Source organism: Crinia signifera, chromosome 8 (genome assembly GCF_055691185.1).
Source record: "Crinia signifera chromosome 8, ASM5569118v1, whole genome shotgun sequence".
Lineage (NCBI taxonomy): Eukaryota > Metazoa > Chordata > Amphibia > Anura > Myobatrachidae > Crinia > Crinia signifera.
Window position 1 is genome coordinate 32,670,575 of NC_139224.1, and position 19,654 is coordinate 32,690,228.

General features: G+C 43.8%; 1 protein-coding gene across 1 annotated transcript in view; it reads left to right on the plus strand.

Annotated features, from left to right (window-relative positions):
- The window catches only part of LOC146025909 (uncharacterized), a 36,237-nt gene extending 20,245 nt beyond the window's left edge, over nucleotides 1-15,992 (plus strand). Inside the window, exons 2-4 of the mRNA XM_083156088.1 lie at nucleotides 12,094-12,194; nucleotides 12,687-12,777; nucleotides 15,800-15,992. Of these exons, the coding sequence (XP_083012214.1) occupies nucleotides 12,094-12,194; nucleotides 12,687-12,777; nucleotides 15,800-15,814 (207 nt within the window). The 3' untranslated portion in view covers nucleotides 15,815-15,992. The remainder of the gene's footprint in view (nucleotides 1-12,093; nucleotides 12,195-12,686; nucleotides 12,778-15,799) is intronic.
- Nucleotides 15,993-19,654: the final 3,662 nt, after the last annotated feature.

The following is a 19,654-nucleotide window of genomic DNA, read 5'->3' on the forward strand; positions in this document are numbered from 1 at the left end:
TCAAATATTCTCTGTACAGCGCTGCGGAATATGTATGCGCTATATAAGAAACTGTTAATAAATAAATGATGGCATAATAAAAGGAACCGCCTTGTGGGCAGTCCACCTTCAGCAGGGAATAGCCCATTTCATTAAAAGGTTAATAATAATTTAGAAATAAAGCACATTTTAACCACTGGCAGCAGCAATATCTATGGCTAAATAACAAAAACATAAAAGAGTTAAGATGATCAGTCCTTCTGCAAGTGCATACACACTTAAAGGAACACTGGAGGTGGTAATGGCAATGGCTTCCATCTTCCATTCCATGGTGGGTACAATGGAGGATGTTGCTGGCATTGCGTGGGAGTGAGCATGGTCAGCGACGTAGCTGGTACACACTGGAAGATTTACCATCTTGTTGTTCTGACTCTGTTAACTGATTCAGAATATCATCTAGTGTGTACCCAGTTTCAATCCCGACAGTCTGATTCACAGATGCTTTCGACTGTACCTCAACGGTCAGTATTCAATGTTCCGACTATTGGAATGGCTGCGTTTCATGGGGATGCTCGCGTTCATTATACCGACACAGATATCTTGACTACCGCCTGGAGAATGACACCGGAATCCTGACTGCCAGGATGCCAAAACCAAGTATGCCCGGACGGGTTAGGCTCAGGCCGAGGAATGGGGGGTTAGTTTTAGACCCCGATGGAGGGAGGTTTAGGTTTAAGGTTGGGCATTAGCAGGGAGGGTTATGCTGCTAGGAGGCATGGTTAGGGGGGAGGTGAGTATCAAGCCTTCGGGATGCTGGCATTGGTATTCTGATCATCAGCATCCTGACCACAAGTCATCCCTATGGATTCCTTATATTTGTTCTTTGGTCAGAAAGCCATGTCTATTCTATTCTATTCAATTAAGCAATTTCTGATTTCTTTATACTTTTTCATTGCTCAAAATTCTTGTTCTGTGATGCCTTTGAGGTCGTCCATTCCAAATTTAAAATAGTTTTAGTAACGTTGGTTTATTTCTATAAATGGGGGATCCTCGGAGCAGTATAGAGATCTGAGGTACCGCCCCACTATAAATAAAGGATAATGACAAGCACACATATACACATGGTGCACGGTCACATTGGGGGGGGGGGGTATAGTTATAAGTGAATGTCAGGTTAAGTAATAGGATAAAATCCGGTAGATAGAGGGGGGGGACGACCAGTAGGGGGGAGGGCGCCATATAAGATGTAGCACATGGGCACCAGACACGATCTCCCATATCTGATAGAGAGGAATCAGTAATGGGGGGGCACAAGACACCCTCTTTATCGTCAGCACAAGAGGAATATATACTTCATATAAACATATTTTTTTTTTTTTTTTCCTCTCCTTTTCTCCCTCCTTTTTCCCTTCCCTCCCTCGTCCCCACCCTCCTCTCTGATATGCCTTCTGCCCTATAAAAGATGGAGGCAGCTTCCAAAAGAGGCGGGAGAATCATAGGAGGGGGCAGAGGGGATAAGAGGAAGGCAACGGAGGTAGGAAAGGGTGTTATAAGGGTAACAACATCCCAGGATAATCCAAGATAAGTAAATGACGGGCTAGCAGGAGGTAGGAGAGAGAGGGGATAGAGGATTGAAATGGGAAGGGAGGACATCAAGGAGATGTGGTGAGGGATAGGGAACCGTGACCCGGTGAATAACTCGGAAAGGGTAACCACGTTTTGGGTATAAAGACTATAGGAGGCCGAAAGTAAAGCTATGTTTGAATACTTACGGAGGCTAAAATGCTGTGACTGTTTATGTTTGTATATGATTCTTATTTTTTATTGTCATTTGTCTATATCCGTGGTTTGTGTAGTGTCATGTTTGTATTTGTTACTGAAAAAGTAAAATAAACACGTTAAAAAAAATAAAATAAATGGGCTTAATTAATAATGTTGTACTTTGAATAAAGCAACGTTTAAGGGTGCGTGTATATTATAAGTTGAGGGTGTTTCTTTTCCCTATGAAATAGCAAAAATAATATTTGCGTAAAAACTCATCCTAGTGAATTGTTTTTAGAGAAATTTTAAATCCAGGGTTCTGGTGTTGTCACGGATGAATGGTCTATGCGTGCATAGACAACTCAGTGTTTTGTAACACTGGATGTGTTGACTATAACACCTATATATTAGTAATCGAGGGTGTTGGTCATCATAAAATTTGGTGGCGCAGTATGACGCTCCCTTGTTTCAACGGAGCAGAGTTCAAGAGACAGTAACTGGATGCATCCTCAGTTTGCAGGGATTCAGAAATATGATGTACCCTCAATTTACAGGGATTCACAGGAAATAAAGTACAAAAGTTTTCGTATTGATTTGAGAGCTTTATATATAATACAGTAGCTGTACACTTGCTTTAAAGAAAATGCTTTCATTCCTCAAGAGAAATATGCCAGCATTGTGAAAGTTCTTTACTTCTGATGAGTCAGCCGCAGAGTACAGTAACAGGAAAAAGTCCAACATTTCTCAACACGAGCATTACGTTGGGGGTGAATACAGAGTAGTTCATGGCAAAGGAGTTTGTGAGGGACCATAAATACCTTTTTAGACACGGAAGCCTTCAGAGACCAAATAATTACGCCTCTCCAACAGGAGAATAAATCCAGTCTTGCATTCATTATTGCATAAATTAAAAATACATCGAAGGTTATTCTACAAAACTAAAAACAATTGAAAGAACACAAAGTGAAGGCCAACTGTTATTCCAATTCTGAAGAGCTGTGGAATGTTATTATGCTCTGTAAATAAATGTTGATTATCATTATCGGTGTACTTATTGAGCGATTAATCATTCCACGATGTCCAAAACTGGCTGGATTTGTGCAATGAATATGATCAGCGATGGTAACCTACAGCCAGCAAATCCCGCACCATCTTTTGTATTCAATGTAAATAAATCCTTTGGTACTTATGTAATATCTGGGCTCCCATTTTTCTTATGAGACCGCTTCCCCTCGCGGGGCTCGCTGCGCTCGCCACGCTTCGGGCACGATGGCTCGCTGCGCTCGCCACACTATATAAAATCAACTCCATGCGTAGTTGTATAGTAGGGGTATGAAAAAATGGGGTGCATTTAACATGGGAGCCCAGATAATACATAAGTAACAATCCTTTATTTAATTGCAAAAAAATTTCAATTAATATTCAATTGCAAAAGAAAATGTAGACTTCATTAGAATCTCCATATGCTGAATTTTTACTTTAACCCGAATGGACTTGTGCTAGAGCAAAAATATTGGGTACATTGAAAACCAACACATTTAAATTGGATTTAAAACGGCTCTGGAAGAATACTATTTTTTTTTTTTTTTTTACCATTAACAATCTATGGGCATAATTCAGACCTGTTTGCTAGGCTGCAGGTATAGCCAACATAGCGAACAGGTCAGGTCCACTTGCCAAACACCCTGCCCCTGCCACCCGCTCTGCCCGAATCCCATAGCTAGCATGCAAGGAGATGTGTTCCCTAATGCATGCCATTCTATGGTCGCCGACCATTGCACTCCCCTGCACCCACCCCCAGACCTCACTGTCTGGAGCGGCCGGCTTGGTGCGAGTAAAACTCCCCGAAGCTGTACGCTCTTGGGTTTGCGCATGCACATATTCGCACATGCGTAACCCCCCCACTATCCGTCAAGGGGCAGAATTCTGATCTGAACGGGTATGAATCGGCCCCTATTTGTGCCTAGTTAGTAGTAGGTTTGTGCTACTATATTAAACCGACCATATTCTGTACTTATGAAGCAGTTCGCTTTCTTATATTATGCTTGTGAATGCAAAAGTGTGTGTTTGCCCCCAACCCCACTGTGCAGGGTGTAAAATATTTTTTTGTAGTTATTTTTAGATTTTGACATTTTTAAAGAAACCATTTAAAAGTAGGTATATTCCGTACTGTACTGTGCATGCAGATTCCTGATTATCAGGAATCTGCGCAGGACGGGTTTATAACCACATTCCCTCATAGTACTAATTCTGGTTGATTCGCAAGGCTGCAAGGCATGTCCCTCCGCACAGCACACAAATGGATTTTTCACATAAACACCCATTTGCATGCTACTGGTACCCTCCCACATCTTTTGATGGTCGCCGACCATCGAAAGATGTGGAAGGTTCACACATATGTAAGGTTGCATGGGCCATTTTAAAGGTCATGCGATGCGATTTTTTATGTAATTTATTCAATGCTTTGTATGCCCCGGGGGATCGCATCGCATTGCACCTCCCCTCCCGCAAAATCACATGCGATTTTGTAGGGTGTACGATGCCATGGCATTAGCTATACCATAATATCATTGTATGACATACAATGATGTTTTACGTAACCCCTCACTATCCACGCCACCCTGAAGAGTGGATAGCGGCGGCGGAACGCGTCCTCTGAAGTTTTCATTCCCCCACTATCCACGTCGGCGTGGAGTTGATTCTATATAATGTGGCGAGCACAGCGAGCCACAGAGTCCGAAGCATGGCAAGGGGTGGCGGATTACTTTACATGTATTCCGCATCCCCTCGCAGGGCTCGCTGCGCTCGCCACGCTTCGGGCTCAGTGTAAAATCACACTATGTAACATCAACTCCACGCCAACGTGGATAGTGGGAGTAGGAAAAGGTTCTATCACCCCTCGCGGGGCTCGCTATGCTCGCCACGCTTCGGGGTGGCGTCGATAGTAAGGGAAGGGGGGGGCTAAAACTTCATCTTATGTCATACAATGATATTATGGTATAGCTAATGTAATGCCATCGCACACCTTATGCGATCGCATGCGATTTTGCAGGAGGTGCTATGCGATCTCCCGGGGCTGAGAGAGCAGTGAATAAATTACATAGGAAAATCGCATTGCATCGCATCACATCGCACGGCCCTTAAAATGGCCCAGGCGATGCGATTTTCCTACGGAGAATAGCCCACTAAGCAAATTGCTTAGTGGGCGCCGTGATAATACACAAGTACCGAGAATTGGAACATTCCGCGGACCATCTTGAGACATGAAAATAACGTTTTTAAACTAGAGCTTCCACCTCTGGGAATGAGTTGCGAAAATATCGCTATTAGGTATCCTGTCGCACATCCATACGCAATGCACAAACCATCCAATGATTTTCCCAGTCTGTGTAAGTCTGAAGCTTTCACAACTCTGCTGATCGAGGCCGGGGCTGACGTCACACATCTAACGTTAAAATGCCTTTTTTCTAACCCTCCTTCAAAACCGTCTATTTCAAAATAGCAAAATAATTTTTATTTTTAATGCGCAGCTTGTATAACGCTGCATTGAGGCCAAACAATCACACACGCACCTTCTGACTGTATATAGTATGGGTTCAGTACACACAAAGAATGAATAAAGAAGATAAAAATTGATTTGAATTTTTTTACTTTAATTAATTTTAATGCGCAGCTTGTATAACTCTGCTTGGAATCAACAATCACACATGGAACTTGCGGTGTATACTATTGGGGTGCAGTATACAGCAAAAAAATAAACAACAGCAAAATTTATTTTTATATTGTATATTTTTTTTTTTAATGGACGGGCCTTGGATAACACTGCGTGCCATGGAGGCAGAACAATCACACACGGAACTTGTTCTGCTTCTGACAGTAGTATGTGTATTGGATTGGATTGGATTGCAGTGCAGTGCACCACAATGAAAAAAAAATGAACAATGAAAAGCTGACTGACAGCCTGCCTAACATACGACCAGTACAATTACTACAATATAATTAAGTGTATATATATATATATATATATATATATATATATATATATATATATATATATATATATATATATTATTAATATATAACCCAGCACACATACCCCTCTTCAGTCTGCACAGCACATCTGCTAAGTCTGCACTGCCACAAACCCCTCTGCACAACACCCCTCTACACACTGCACAAACCCCTCTGCACTACACAACACCCCTCTACACACTGCACAAACCCCTCTGCACTGCACAACACCCCTCTGCCTGCGCTCTGCACTGCACAACACCCCTCTGTCTGCACTGCACAACACCCCTCTGCACACTGATTGATGACAAGTGATTGATTTCAAGTTCAACACCCCTCCTGCACAATGCCCAGACCCCCCACAAGCAGAGCTGTGCGCAGCTGGAATTATGACTGTGAAATGGTGCAGAATTCTGGGACGCCAAGCTTTTATAGACTCTGCGTCTCGCAAGAATCTGATGCCAGATTCCCGCCGGAAACTCGTCGGGCCGGGAATGTTCATAGCGGTTTCTATTCCACGGAATCCGAACTGCTCATCTCTACTCTACATACAACTTGTGCTGTTTATTGACCTGCAGCCAAGCTTTGCAGAAGAAATTTTCATTGTGCAGCTTCAAGATCCACACAGCTAATTAGTCTGTATTCATTCTCGTTATGAGTCACTCAGTGATTACAAGGGGCAAGACTACAGCAATATCAAATCTAGCCTTGAGATGTTAGTTGTATGGTGCCCAGATTTCCATTCCGCATTATATCCTTGTGTCTCATTAATTCAGAAATGACTGTATCAGATGGATGTTCCATATTACTCTGAACTGTAAAACCAAAAGAATAAAATCAAAATGTCCTGGGAACATGGAGCTCAAAAGGGCCCTTTTCTGTGAATTTGGATTAGCAGTTGATAAACAGCATAATGTTTAATGTTATGTGCTGTAAAATCATGCACGAGCTATAAATAAGCAGCACTTTTATTTTCTGCTGCCTATTCCGCAAGGACTCTGAGGTATTCTCGTGTGAGACATTTGCTTCTAGTTTTTAAAACCATCCCCTGATCCCGAAATTCACTTTAAGCTGGGTAAACACTAGGTGATTTGTTTACCCAGCGACATCGCGGAAGACGGACCCAGCTGGGTCGCTGGCTTTGACAAGTGCGTACACGAAATCGCTGCTGGGAGCCATGCTGCATTCGGCAATTGACAAAGTCTTCCATCGGCCCAGCATGTGGGGCTGAAGGAGGATAAAACTGACAATGCGTGGGTGCACGCATCATCAGCGACATAGTGGGCACACATATTGGGTGGGCAATAAGCAGCCCTCCAGGTGTTGTGGAACTTCACATCCCAGCATATCCTGCAAAAGTTTTGCTATTTGACCATGCTACAAATGTTGCAGGGCATGATGGGATGTGTAGTTCCACAACAGCTGGAGGGCCGCTTATTGCCCACTCCATTAGTTTTATGTGACATACATATTTTGCTACTCTTTCATTCATTAGTAACTTGCTCTATATAGACCTAATGAAGACCTTGTGTGTGTGTGTGTGTGTGTGTGTGTGTGTGTGTGTGGGGGGGGGGGTAACCAATTAGCAGCCTGAAAAAAAATTCCAATGACCACTATGCAGTTTTAGTTCAAATTCTTCATGTGGTAAATTTACCCGTACTTGTGAGAAAACGGGTGAATTTACTAAGATACAAGTTATTTTGAAGATTTGATGTTGCCCATAGCATTGCAACCAAGACATATTTTAGATGTTTATTCTTGCGACACCTGGTGGTCAGAGAGGGGCTGTTTGGGGAAACTGCAGGAATGATGTATGAGGATACATCTGTAATCAAGGGCGTAACTACCATAGGTGCAAGAGGTGCAGCTGCTATGGGGCCTGTAGCTGAAGGGGGCCCATCTTTACTGTCTAAGTAATATGTTTTACATACATTTATCATCATCAGTTACTACATAGGGGCCCCTTAAAAACTTTTGCTATGGGGCCTACGAATATCTAGTTACGCCCCTGTCTGTAATACCTGTATATTGCTTTTAAAGTGATCAGTTTCCCCTGTAATGGGGCCTACACACACAGGGAGATTTTGCTGAGCAATGCTAGATCGCTCAGCACACTGCACTGCACGGGTGTGGTATGGGACTCCTACAGTCGGGATCCCGACAGTCATTATCCCGACATCGGGATCCCGACTGCCCGGAGTCAGACAGCATGGCGAGCGCAAAAAAGCCCCTTGCGGGCACGGTGGCTCGCTATGCGAGCCACCTATTCTATTCTCCCTCTATGGGGGTCGTGGACCCCCGCGAGGGAAAATAGCGGGTGTCCGTCGGGCACCCGGCTGTCGGCATTTTGACAGTTAGGATCCCGACGTCGGGTAAATGACTGTCGGGATCCCGACTGTCGGGAACCCGTCCGGCACCCGCACTGCACAGCGATGTGTCAGCACTCTGTGCTGAGCGATCTGTCAGGGCCAGTGTTCTCCGGTGAGCTCGCTATGGCTCCTACACATGGAGCAATTGTAGGGACATTTACTAAGCGATCTAGTCAATTTAAGGCAGATCGCTTAGGAAATGTCCTGAATCGGCCCCGTGTGTAATCCCCATAAGGCTTTGTAGATAGGTTTATTTTAACGTGCAGAAAATGTGATTAGTCGCGAGCAAAAAAAATGCAGACCAATTCCACGGAACAGCTAGATTGTCATGTACGATGGTACACACTTGATGAAAGCAGCAGTATTGCATGTTCCTATTAAAATAGCACTTTCAGGATCAGTGATATGTCATTGTTCGTTGTCTTAACTCAAGAGTTTTACAAACCTGTTTTGCGGATTCCATACTATTCCCTTGTTTGCACTGTGAGCTGTCAGTTGCAGCCTGTGTCTCCAGTAACCGTACAGCCTGGCTCCTGGCAATGTTATCTTTGCATATACAGGTTGAGTATCCCTTATCCAAAATGCTCGGGACCAGGAGAATTTTGGATAACGGATTATTCCGTATTTCGGAATATTTTAATATTTCAATGATGTATTTTGAAGTATCTTGCATTTATGCTGTATAAACACATAATATACACACAAATATATTTTATTACCACATAAAATACACACAAATATATTTTAATTGTTCAAAAAACAAGGTTTCAAAACGTGAAACAAAATGTGTGTACTGTCTCAGCACTGAATTTGAATGCCAAGCAATCATTTTCTTGCACATATATAGTGCCAGTTACATATCATGTCACCAGTAGTGCTGTTACATATGTCCCCAGTGAGTTTTTAGCAAAAAAAATAAAATTTTTCACTTTCTGGAATGTCCGTATTTCGGAATAATTCGGATAACGGATATTCGGATACGGGATACTCGACCTGTAGTATATAAATAATGCTGTGCACAGCCAGCTCGGAACTCTGTTTTGTTAAAGGCTAAGGGAATGATTTCTGAAACGTTCCACTACTTGATGCTATCTGTCCTTTTATGGAATGTACTAGATAAATGATGGATTCTGATTGGTTGCTATGGGCAACATCTCCACTGGCCTTCTTTAGAATGTCTGCTAAATCTTCCCTAGATATCTCACTTCTGGGAATAGCGGCAATAAGAGTTTATACTGAATAAGCGATAGATGCCAATTTACATAGCCCTGTGGTGATGCCGCCAGATAATTCCTAGTTAAGGCCGGACTAAGGATTGCGAGGACCCAGGGTAACTAATTTGAGGAGGCCACACCAATAAAATTATTAAGATGTTCTGGGGGATTTTTCTTTCAGTCATTTTTATTGAAAACAAACAAATGAAAAAAAAAAAAAAGTACACAACTACAAGAATAGGCAGAAAGCATGGTACATACTGCACCAAATACACAGTACATGGTTAATGGTGGTGGACATACTGTAAAGGCATGATGACCCACACAATGAAAAAAAGATAAAATAAGGTCCATTTGCATAGCATGTACAGACAGCGTTGATGGAGAAAATCGCTACGCCCGCCACTTTAGTCACCCAGTCCAATAATTCAAAAAGATTTGTTTGACATGATCTTCCCCCAGTAAACCCATGCTGTTTCGGATCCTGTAAATTGCTGGTTTGAGAGATTCTACAACTCTTTGTTTTAAGAGTGTTTCCATCAATTTCCCTACTTCTGATGTAAGGCTCACTGGTCGATAGTTGCTTACCTCTTCCTTACTTCCACTATTGTGCAGTGGCACTACATTCGCTGTTTTCCAGTCCTCTGGGATTACTCCAGTAGCTAGTGACTGGTTGAATAATTCTGTTATCGGTTTTACCAGCTCCCCTGTAAGCTCTCTTAGTATCCTTGGATGTATCCCATCTGGCCCCATTGATTTATCCACTTTGTTTTGAGAGTTCTGTGAGGACTTTCTTCTCTGTAAATGTACTTGTTTCTCCCTCATTTTTCTGACTATACTTGCAACTTAACTGTGGCCCCTTCCCCTCTCTTTCAGCAGTGAATACTGAGCAGAAATAATTATTACTATGATCTGCTATTACATTGTCCCCCTCAAGAAGACTTCCACTCTCTGTCTTTAGTCTTATTATTCCACTTTTTGTTTTTCTCCTTTCACTTATATACCTAAAAAAAAGTTTCCCCCCCTTTACCCACTGACTGGGCCATTTTCTCTTCATCCTGTGCTTTTGCACATCTGATTACCTTCTTAGCCTCCTTCTGTCTAACAAGATACACCTCTTTGTCCTCCTTATTCTGCGTCTGCTTAAATTTCTTAAAGGCCAACTTTTTTGCTTTCACAATACTTGCTACATCTTTCGCAAACCACAATGGCTTTCTTTTTCTTGTGTTTTTCTTAGCTCTTTTGACACAAAGTTCTGTTGCTTTCAGTGCTGCACTTTTTATTTTTTCCCACTTCTCCTGCACTCCTTCCAAGTTCCTGCACTCTGCCAAAGAATCCCTTATACCCCTTTCAGACAGAAAAATTTCCCGGATACAAAAACCAGGGTAGAACTAGGCAGCAAGGTGCTGACCCCCTTTCACACAGGAGCAAAAACCCGGGTATTTCCCATGTCGATCCCTTTCACACAGAAGCCGGATTTTTCCTGCAAAACTCTGTGTGTCATAAGAATAGGACAGTTTTAAAGGCGCACAGAGATGAGGTCATGAAAAGTGGGTGGTGAGGGCTCACTACATTGCATTAGCCATGGCATGACACAAGGATTTGTTGTAAACAAGTTTTATTGTTTTTATATACTGGAAGGTACATGTTACCTCACATGGCTGTCAGTATATTTGCAATGTTTGAGTACACTGTGGCATATTTGACTGTCCCAGTCATCTGTTTGCCGATATCCTCCTCCCCTCTCACTGCCAGCTGCTTCTACCAGTGGGAAATGCTATCCTTTTTTCAGCTCCCTAATGACCTCAGAGGCCAGCTCCATTGCCATGCCCTCCCAGCCAATCAGAGAAGCCTATCCTCACAACCAATCAGCCAGCACCCCACCAGGAGAGCCAATCAGTGCCTAACAATGTGTAATAATCCCAAAAACCCAGGTCGTTTCCTTTCAGACAGCCGGCGACCCTGGTTTTTGGAATACAGACCCGGGAAAAACCCAGGTAAATACCTGGGTCGAAGTCATGGAACTTTAGACCCGTGTTGACCCTTTCAGACAGAAGAAAAACCCGGGTCGACACGGCAAAAGCAGGGAAATTCCCAGGTCTTTTTTTCTGTCTGAAAGGGGTATTACAGAGTTTCCCATCTCTACAAAATCAGCCTTCCTGTATGCACCGTAAGATTAAAATCAGTCTCCAGAAAGATCATCTAGAAAGATTCAATAAACAAAACCCCTGTTACAACAAAACGCTGTGTCTCACCCGGGTTTGACCGGGCGTTTGACCCCTTTTACATTGCGTCTCCACCCGGCATAATGCCGGGCATGTGACGTCAGCAGAGGTGGGTCATGAGCCAGTTCATCTCCAAGGTCCAGGAAATCCATCAGCCTTGACTCCTGTGATATCAACGAACACACTGGGGGCAAGCCCAGCATCCGGGAAAGCTGCACACAGGCATCCATACACCTCCTCCCAGGCTCCACTGCTGTCTGCACAGTACAGCAGATAGTCGCGGAGGCTGTATGTGGCCCCTGCCCAACCTCTGGAGTTACTGGAGGATGCTTAAGTCAAGAGGTATGGGCTCCCCCATTTGGGTAAACATGTCTCAGATCGGATGACCCAGGTTACGCTGCCCCTGAATGTGGGCCTCGTGCTTACTGTAAAGAGCCTGCCCAACTAGTCTTGTATACTTGGTTTAAAGTATTGCCCATTGACGTTCTGCTGTCCTATGTCTAGGCACATACTAATAGTGATGTCTCGCTGCAGATCAGAATTCACCCAGGAATAATCGCTGCTGTAGTCGTGGTGGCATTGCTGGCGGTGTTGGCGGCTGTGTTGATTATCCGAAAATACTGTTGTTCAGAAAGGTGAGAGCGGCTTGTCCCGACATACAGGTTTATTATATTTCAAGATGGTGTTTAGGCGACCGTCCTCTGGAAACGTAGACACTTTGTTATTCACTAATTAAAAGTAAAGAAGAGATCAGATCTGAAGTCTGTTTGTAGTACTAAGCAATCCTTATTGTTCCCTCTGATCCTTATAAACTGGATTGTTGCATTTAATCCTCGAAGGTTTCACACCTGCCACCGACTCACTTCTTTGTTTGGAAAAGGTTTCTGTAGATAGTGTTAGCAGAAAATTAATAAATCTAATTTAGAAGTGATATAAAATATAAGGACTATCGCTTGAGATATGACACTGGCATCCTGTTCCATTTCTTCTAATTCTTAAGAACAATGCTTTCCTGTTACGATAAGATGTACAAATAAGCTGTGATATCAGTGTTATTTCTTGGTGATTCATTTGCACAGAGAAACACATATTCAAGAGACAATCTGGCTAATTCTTGTATTTTTCAGTAATATTACCTACAGATACTCAGTTCTCCGGAGTCATCAGGAAGCGTTAGACAACAGCGCCACCAACAGGCTGCAAGATGACTCAGACGAGGTACTGGCCAGTCATTCTTCTTTTTACACATTTATACATGTTACAGCTAAAATATGCAATCCTAGCCTAATCTTCTAGAAAATATGATATTTTATACAGATTAGGCATATGATGTCAGCAGGCTACGGTCCTTTTTGGAATACAGATAAAAAATGAGTTTTTTTTTTTTTAATATATATTTCATGAATCCTATAACCTGAGCGGTTTGAAGCTTTCTGCTATCCTTAATAAATGAATAATTCTAAAGTAAGCGCAACACGTCAGTAAAAGTAACTAGTTGTGATTTACTTAACCTCCTGAGTGCCAATTTGACAAAATGGGTGTGAAAATTGCCAAGCAGAAATTGTAGTTAATCATAATGACCAGCAATGTTTACCTTACATAGAAAATATAATCGTTTTTTGCACAACATTTTTTATTTGACTTTATATAACAAATGAGAGCGCCTCTGGCATTTTGTTACGGATTTGTGCACATCTCAGATGTTGGCACTCAAAGGGTTAAGCAAGAACCAAGGTACCAATAGTATAGACATTCCAATATTGAGGGGTAGTCAATACTCAGACGGCGAGCTACAGATGGATCGGGTCCCAGCTTTGCAGGGGATGGCGGAAGAATCACCAGCCGCCATCCCCCACCAGCCGCCATCTGATCTGCGAAAGGAGATGCGCGCGTTTCCCCTTCCGACAGCGCTTCCCCCGGGCGCCCGCTGGCATGCCGGCGGTCACCCGGGGTCCCCACCGCCTCCCCGCTCTCCCACCTAAGCCTGTTAACCCTGTCCGTCTCCCTGAAGCGGAGACGGACGGGATTCCTGACGCCCCGCCACCCGGAAACTGAGACGCACGTCTGTGTGAGACGCACGCGCGTCTCAGGCAGATGGAGCGCCTCACCGCTGGCAGATCGCCAGCGGAGACAATCTGGTGATTCGCCAGCAAGAGGGAGGCTGGCTCCATCTGTATGACGTCAAGCAGTGCCGATAGCCCACCGTCAGAGTATTCAACTGCCTTCTCTTCACTTGCCATTTCCACCTCGCTAGTTTCTTTCAGCAAGTGTGGCCACCATCGTTTAAGGGGATCCTTGCTGTCCTCTGATGGCGAGGATTCTGGCAAAACATTGAATACGGCGAGGGGGCTGGACAGCGAGGCTTTTCGGCGAAAAAATAAGCCATCCTCACCGTACAAACCTCCTTTTGCCGCGGCATTGAATACACCTCATTTACTGTCTGCAGCGGCTGATGCACTGGGGGGGGGGGTTGGTTGGTATTTATGGAATCTCTTTACCAATGGAGAAACTTGATATTTTGTCCATAGATGGGGTTTCTATCTGTCAAGGTAGCTCCCATGGAGGGATGCAATCATAATACTGGCATTTACAGTGTTGTCAGTTATAAAGTCAACACTGTTGAAATGTCAACTTTGAACATGTTGACATGTTCACAATGTCTGTGTGACAAATTTGCATCTTCTGCATGGACCATAGAGTTAGTGCAGCATTTCCCAGGACAAATTCAAATTATTTATGGTCAATGTAATAGACAAAACCAGTGCTGGTGGCTGCCAATCATAAAATAGCTGGACAAACAGAAGCAGCTCCCGTCCCTCAGCACATAACTGATCCTTCGGAGGACATATAAACACAATCTACTTAATTTTATATATTTTCTGCAGTTTTTTTTTTTTTTTTTGGCCTAGGGCCACAGTGAATTAAATTCTGATACTCCAGGGTGCCGTGATTCAAAAAAGTTTGGAATCGGCTATTATGCTATACTTATACAGGTGCATCAGGCACGCAAAGCCTAATTCCCGATAAGCAACCGCCGGAATAACACATGGGATCCGGTACTTTCAGATGGAGCGTCTCTCAGCCAGCACTGGGGCTTGCCAGAATGCCTCCGCTAACAAGAGGGAGCTCCATCTGAATGGGACACGTGAGTGTCTCTCACGCACGTGCATCCCAGCTTCCGGGCTGTGGAGGACATGAACCCTGCCCATCTCCACTTCAGGGAGAAACGCAGGGTTAGGTGGGGGTGCAGGGAGGTGGGGGCTATCGGTGGGAACTGGCGGCGGGGAGCTCTGTCTGAAGTGGAGGCACGAGCGTCCCTTTCCGGCGGTTGGTGATCCGACCGCCAGACCCCCGCTAGAAGAGAGCGGCTCCATCTGTATCTTAGATGCCATGTGTTTTCATGTGATCTTGGTCCATTTTTGGTCAATAGAAACAACCTCTTATTGAATATCGCGATAATGATCATCGGTCATAAATCGTGTTATCAGGCTGTTTTTATTGGCCACAAATGTGTCTGGGCTGATTGGATCCTCTCACTATCTCTTGAGATCTTTGGGTACTTATGTATTATCTGGGCGCCCGATTTTTTTCATTGCATCGCATTGCATGCAATATAGTGGCAAACAATGCAATGCGATTTTTCATTGTAAAGACCCGATTTTTAATTGTATAGTCACCCATGGGTGATTTCATACCCCACTATCCAACTACACATGGAGTTGATTTTATATAGTGTGGCGAGCCCGAAGCATGGCGAGCGCAGCGATCCCCGCGAGGGAACGCAGAGTACATGTAAAGTAATCCGCGGGGCTCGTCACGCTTCGGGCTCGGTGGCTCGCTGCGCTCGCCACACTATATAAAATCAACTTCATGCGTAGTTGGATAGTGGGGGTATGAAATCACCTATAGTTGACTATACAATTAAAAATCGAGTCTTTACAATGAAAAATCGCATTGCATTTCATTGCATGCCTTAAGTAGTGCCATGCAATGAAAAAATCGGGCACCCATATAATACATATGTACCGATCTTTTTTTAGGTTTCCAGCTCCTGTGCTCCTTTCTGAATCCGAAAACATTTCCAATACTTGAAATAGAAGCCCTTATTAATATTGCTTAAAATATGTGGAATATATTTTTTCAAAACATTGTTTGCTCCCTTTAGATTACGTTCTCTATATAACTGTAAATATTGCGCTTCCAACTATGCTAAACCGATATCGGTTTTTGTATTTTGCAGGATCTACTGGAATAAAGGGAAATACTGTGCGACACTGTGATACTACCGGCACTCTGCAATGACCACTCCATTATGCTAGATGGATGGGTTTTTAATTTATGTGAAGAATTATATTTTCTCAGTTTTTATGACTTTGTATTTCTATGCACTTGTACATATGGGATAAAGAATACAATATATTTATGAATGTAAATGATCAGTGTTACCTTTTATATGCAAAGTCTGATTTTAAAAATGTATGTCCATGTTCTCATATCCCTAGCTTGGGGAATCCCCACCTTGCAGAAGACAGATGGGTTCTCCTCCCCTCGCAGTGCAACATGGCTTTTACATTAATATCACCAGCACTGACCCATTATATTAATGGAGTGGAGCCACTGATCAGAATGTAAGGTAGTGGTTGCACCGGATTGGACAGCTGTCATATCCTTCTCAGTTGGTCCTGCCTTCACTTTTTGAGTAAGATTCAAGGCTTCTAAAATATTAAAACAATGCAGTGATAATGATCACTCATACTGTATTACATCCAAGGGGTCGATCCTATTAGATGTGGAGGATTCGAGAGTGTGAATCATAACTGCACCGGACGCACTTTACAGGGACCTCCATAGGGTGGGTGTGGTATAAATCCCCAACGGTCGGGATTCCAACAGTCATTACTCAGACGTCGGAATCACGACTGCACAGCGGGGGAGCGCAATGAAGCCCCTCGCCAGGCTGCGGGCACGGTGGCGAGCTGCACTCGCCACCTATTTTATTCTCCCTCTTTGAGGGTCGTGGACCCCCCACAAGGGAGCAGTCGGGATTCTGACATCGGAGTAATGACTGTCGGAATCCCGACTGTCGGGGAGCCGTCCGGCACCCCATAGGGTTGAAGGCAATTTTAAGCAAGTTCGGCCCAGCAAAGGGTACGAGATCGGCTTAATTCGGGTGCCGTTGAACGCGTTTGAACGGCATCTCGCACCCTTCGGAGCTAATAGGATTGACCCCCCCCCCCCAAGTCTCATACGGTAGTAGGTTCATCTTACTACTACTGTAGTTGGATGTAATTGATCACCATTCAGGAGGGCTGTGGGTAATTCCTTTTAACAATAACATACAGTACTGTCAGAGTGACTTCATTTTTTTTTTTTATCGTCGCTGTTAATATCGTGGTGCTACTCAGGGGTACTCAGTTCCTTCACCTTTTATTTGGTCTCATTACTGGTTCAAGAAACAGTAATAAAAAAAAAAATCAATGAACTAATTTCAGAAAGGCGTAGAATACCCATCTGCACTCTTACCCAGTGTACGGAAGTCACTATACATTTTGTCTCAACTTGTAACTTCTATTCATAGAATAAAATCTATTTCTAGCACAGTGTGAAGTAATCGCGCAGGGGGTTAAGCTGGGAACACCATAAACGATCCAATCAGCTGAGTGATCGAAAAGTTGTGGAGCCAGCTTTAGGTGTCTCTTGCTGCATATCGCTTGCTGTGGGCTCTACTAGGTGGAGGGTTCTGCGATTGGAGGTTGGGTATTGGCCACGCACAGCAAATAGTGGGTGCCTGGGGGTCTTCGTAGAGATAAAATGACAATGTTGTTATCGGTTCCTATTGTGGTTCGTGTTGAGCCATTCAATATATTTTTCATATGTATAGGCTCCTGTATTCTGGCCAGGATTTTTATGATCATTGTTTTTTTGCCGATGACGACTCTAGCCTCGGTTTCCTATTTTGAACCCACAAATTAATTCTGGAGGAAGAAAACCGATTCCTCCTTTTTTTTTTCTGTTATGCACAATGCCATGTGACCTCTAAGATAGCAGGTGCACATTGCCTTGATGCATAAGCAGCAGTCAGTGGATGTATGGTAATACATGTCTGTTCTATGTACTAAGCTTCCTGGCATTGGGCCTAATTCAGACTTGAAAGCAAAGCATACCTTTTCTCAAATGTGCAGAACCATGTTGTGCTCCAGGTGGGGCAGATGTAACATGTGCAGAGAGAGTAAGATTTGGGTGGTGGTGGGGTGTGTTCAAACTAAAATCTAAATTGCAGTGTAAAAATAAAGCAGCCAGTATTTACCCTGCACAGAAACAAATTAACTCACCCAAATCTAAAGGGGTGCACACACAGGGTGATTTTGCAGACAATTTTGACTATATAGTCAAAATAGTCTATCAAGTTAGCCAAAATCACATTGTGTTTCCCCTGCAGGCGATAGTCATGCGCGGTGTCGCTACCGCCTGGTGAAATAGACTGTGCAGGCAAGGCAATTCTGACTAAGCTGCACACTGTGTGTGATTAGCCTATGGCCAAATCGCACATAGCCAAAATATCAGCCAATATCTCACCGTGTGTGCACCCCTTAACTCTCTCTGCATATGTTGCATCTGTCCCACCTGCAGTGCAGCATGGTTTTGTCCATTTAGAAAAAATGTGATTTACGATCCAGTATAAATTATGCCAACAAGTCAATAAGGCTCGGTTATTACAAATAGTGCATCCAGTCATATATGGCCTAGTGTCCATACACTTGTGAGATATACAGATGTAGCAGGTCTCATTCTGCCGGGGGCTGGCAAAACTATTGCCAGCCGCCGCCAGGGGGTGCGCGTGCAAGAGACGCTTGTGCGCCCCGTGGCAACGGAACTCCCCTCGGGTCCCCACTGCTTCCCCTGCCGACTGTCCCCCTTGCTCCCCCCCCTAACCCTGCCCGTCTCCCTGAAGTGGAGACAGGCAGGGACCCGCTGCGCCGCCGTCGAGAGACTCGCGTCCCAGTTTAATGGAGTCCCTTTCCGCCGGCTCTCGCCAGCGGGGACGGTTTGGCGAGAGCCGGCCAATCATGAGAGGGGCTCCATCTGTAGGGTACAATGATACAATTTCGATATATCGCAGCAACAAATTGTATGCATCTCACGCCAATCGCATGTGTCGCACAATGCCATGCACGGGCACATTGCTCGAATCTCGCATCACAAGATATTTATGTGCTGCACATAATATTTATCAAATCTCGTGTGCAATCGAAGGTGAATTTTTAACACATGCAAATGATCACAATGCGATGTGCGATCTACCATTTTATATACCCACAGATAGCCCAGCCCTCATTCCATCACCCGATTTCAGGTCACATGAAGCATGCGATTTATCGCATGATTGTATGCACATTGAATGATTTATCGCACGAGCACTTCAAGGGAAATCAGAGTGCATCTGATCACACAAGTGTATGGGCACCATAACTTCTAAAGCCAGATATCTGGTCAGAGGCATTTTTTTTGGTTTGTTTTCCATTTGTTACATTATAGCAATCAATTTAACAATAAAAATGTACCTAATTGGTCTCTGTGGATGGCCGCATATTGCATTAAGTTGGGTTTTATAACTGGAGACTTCAAATACCTCCCACCAGGTCGTGTTTTCATGCTTTCTTCAACCAGGCACACGTGAATTTATTTATTATAATTTTCTTATATAGCGCACACATATTCCGCAGCGCTTTACAGAGAATATTTGAATGTTCACATCAGTCCCTGCCCCAGTGGAGCTTACATTCTATATTCCCTACCACATGTACACGCACACATTCATTCTAGGGTTAATTTTGTTGGAAGCCAATTAACCTACCAGTATATTTTTGGGTTGTGGGAGGAAACCGAAGTACCCAGAGTAAACCCACACAAGTATGGGGAGAATATACAAACTCCACACAGTTAGGGCCATGGTGGGAATTGAACCTATGACCTCAGTACTGTGAGGCAGTAATGCTAACCATTACACCGTCTGTGATGCCAATGATGTGAATTGATCTATTTTGCTTGAATTATCAATAATCCCTATTACAGATAGTGGCAGGTGCTCAATTAG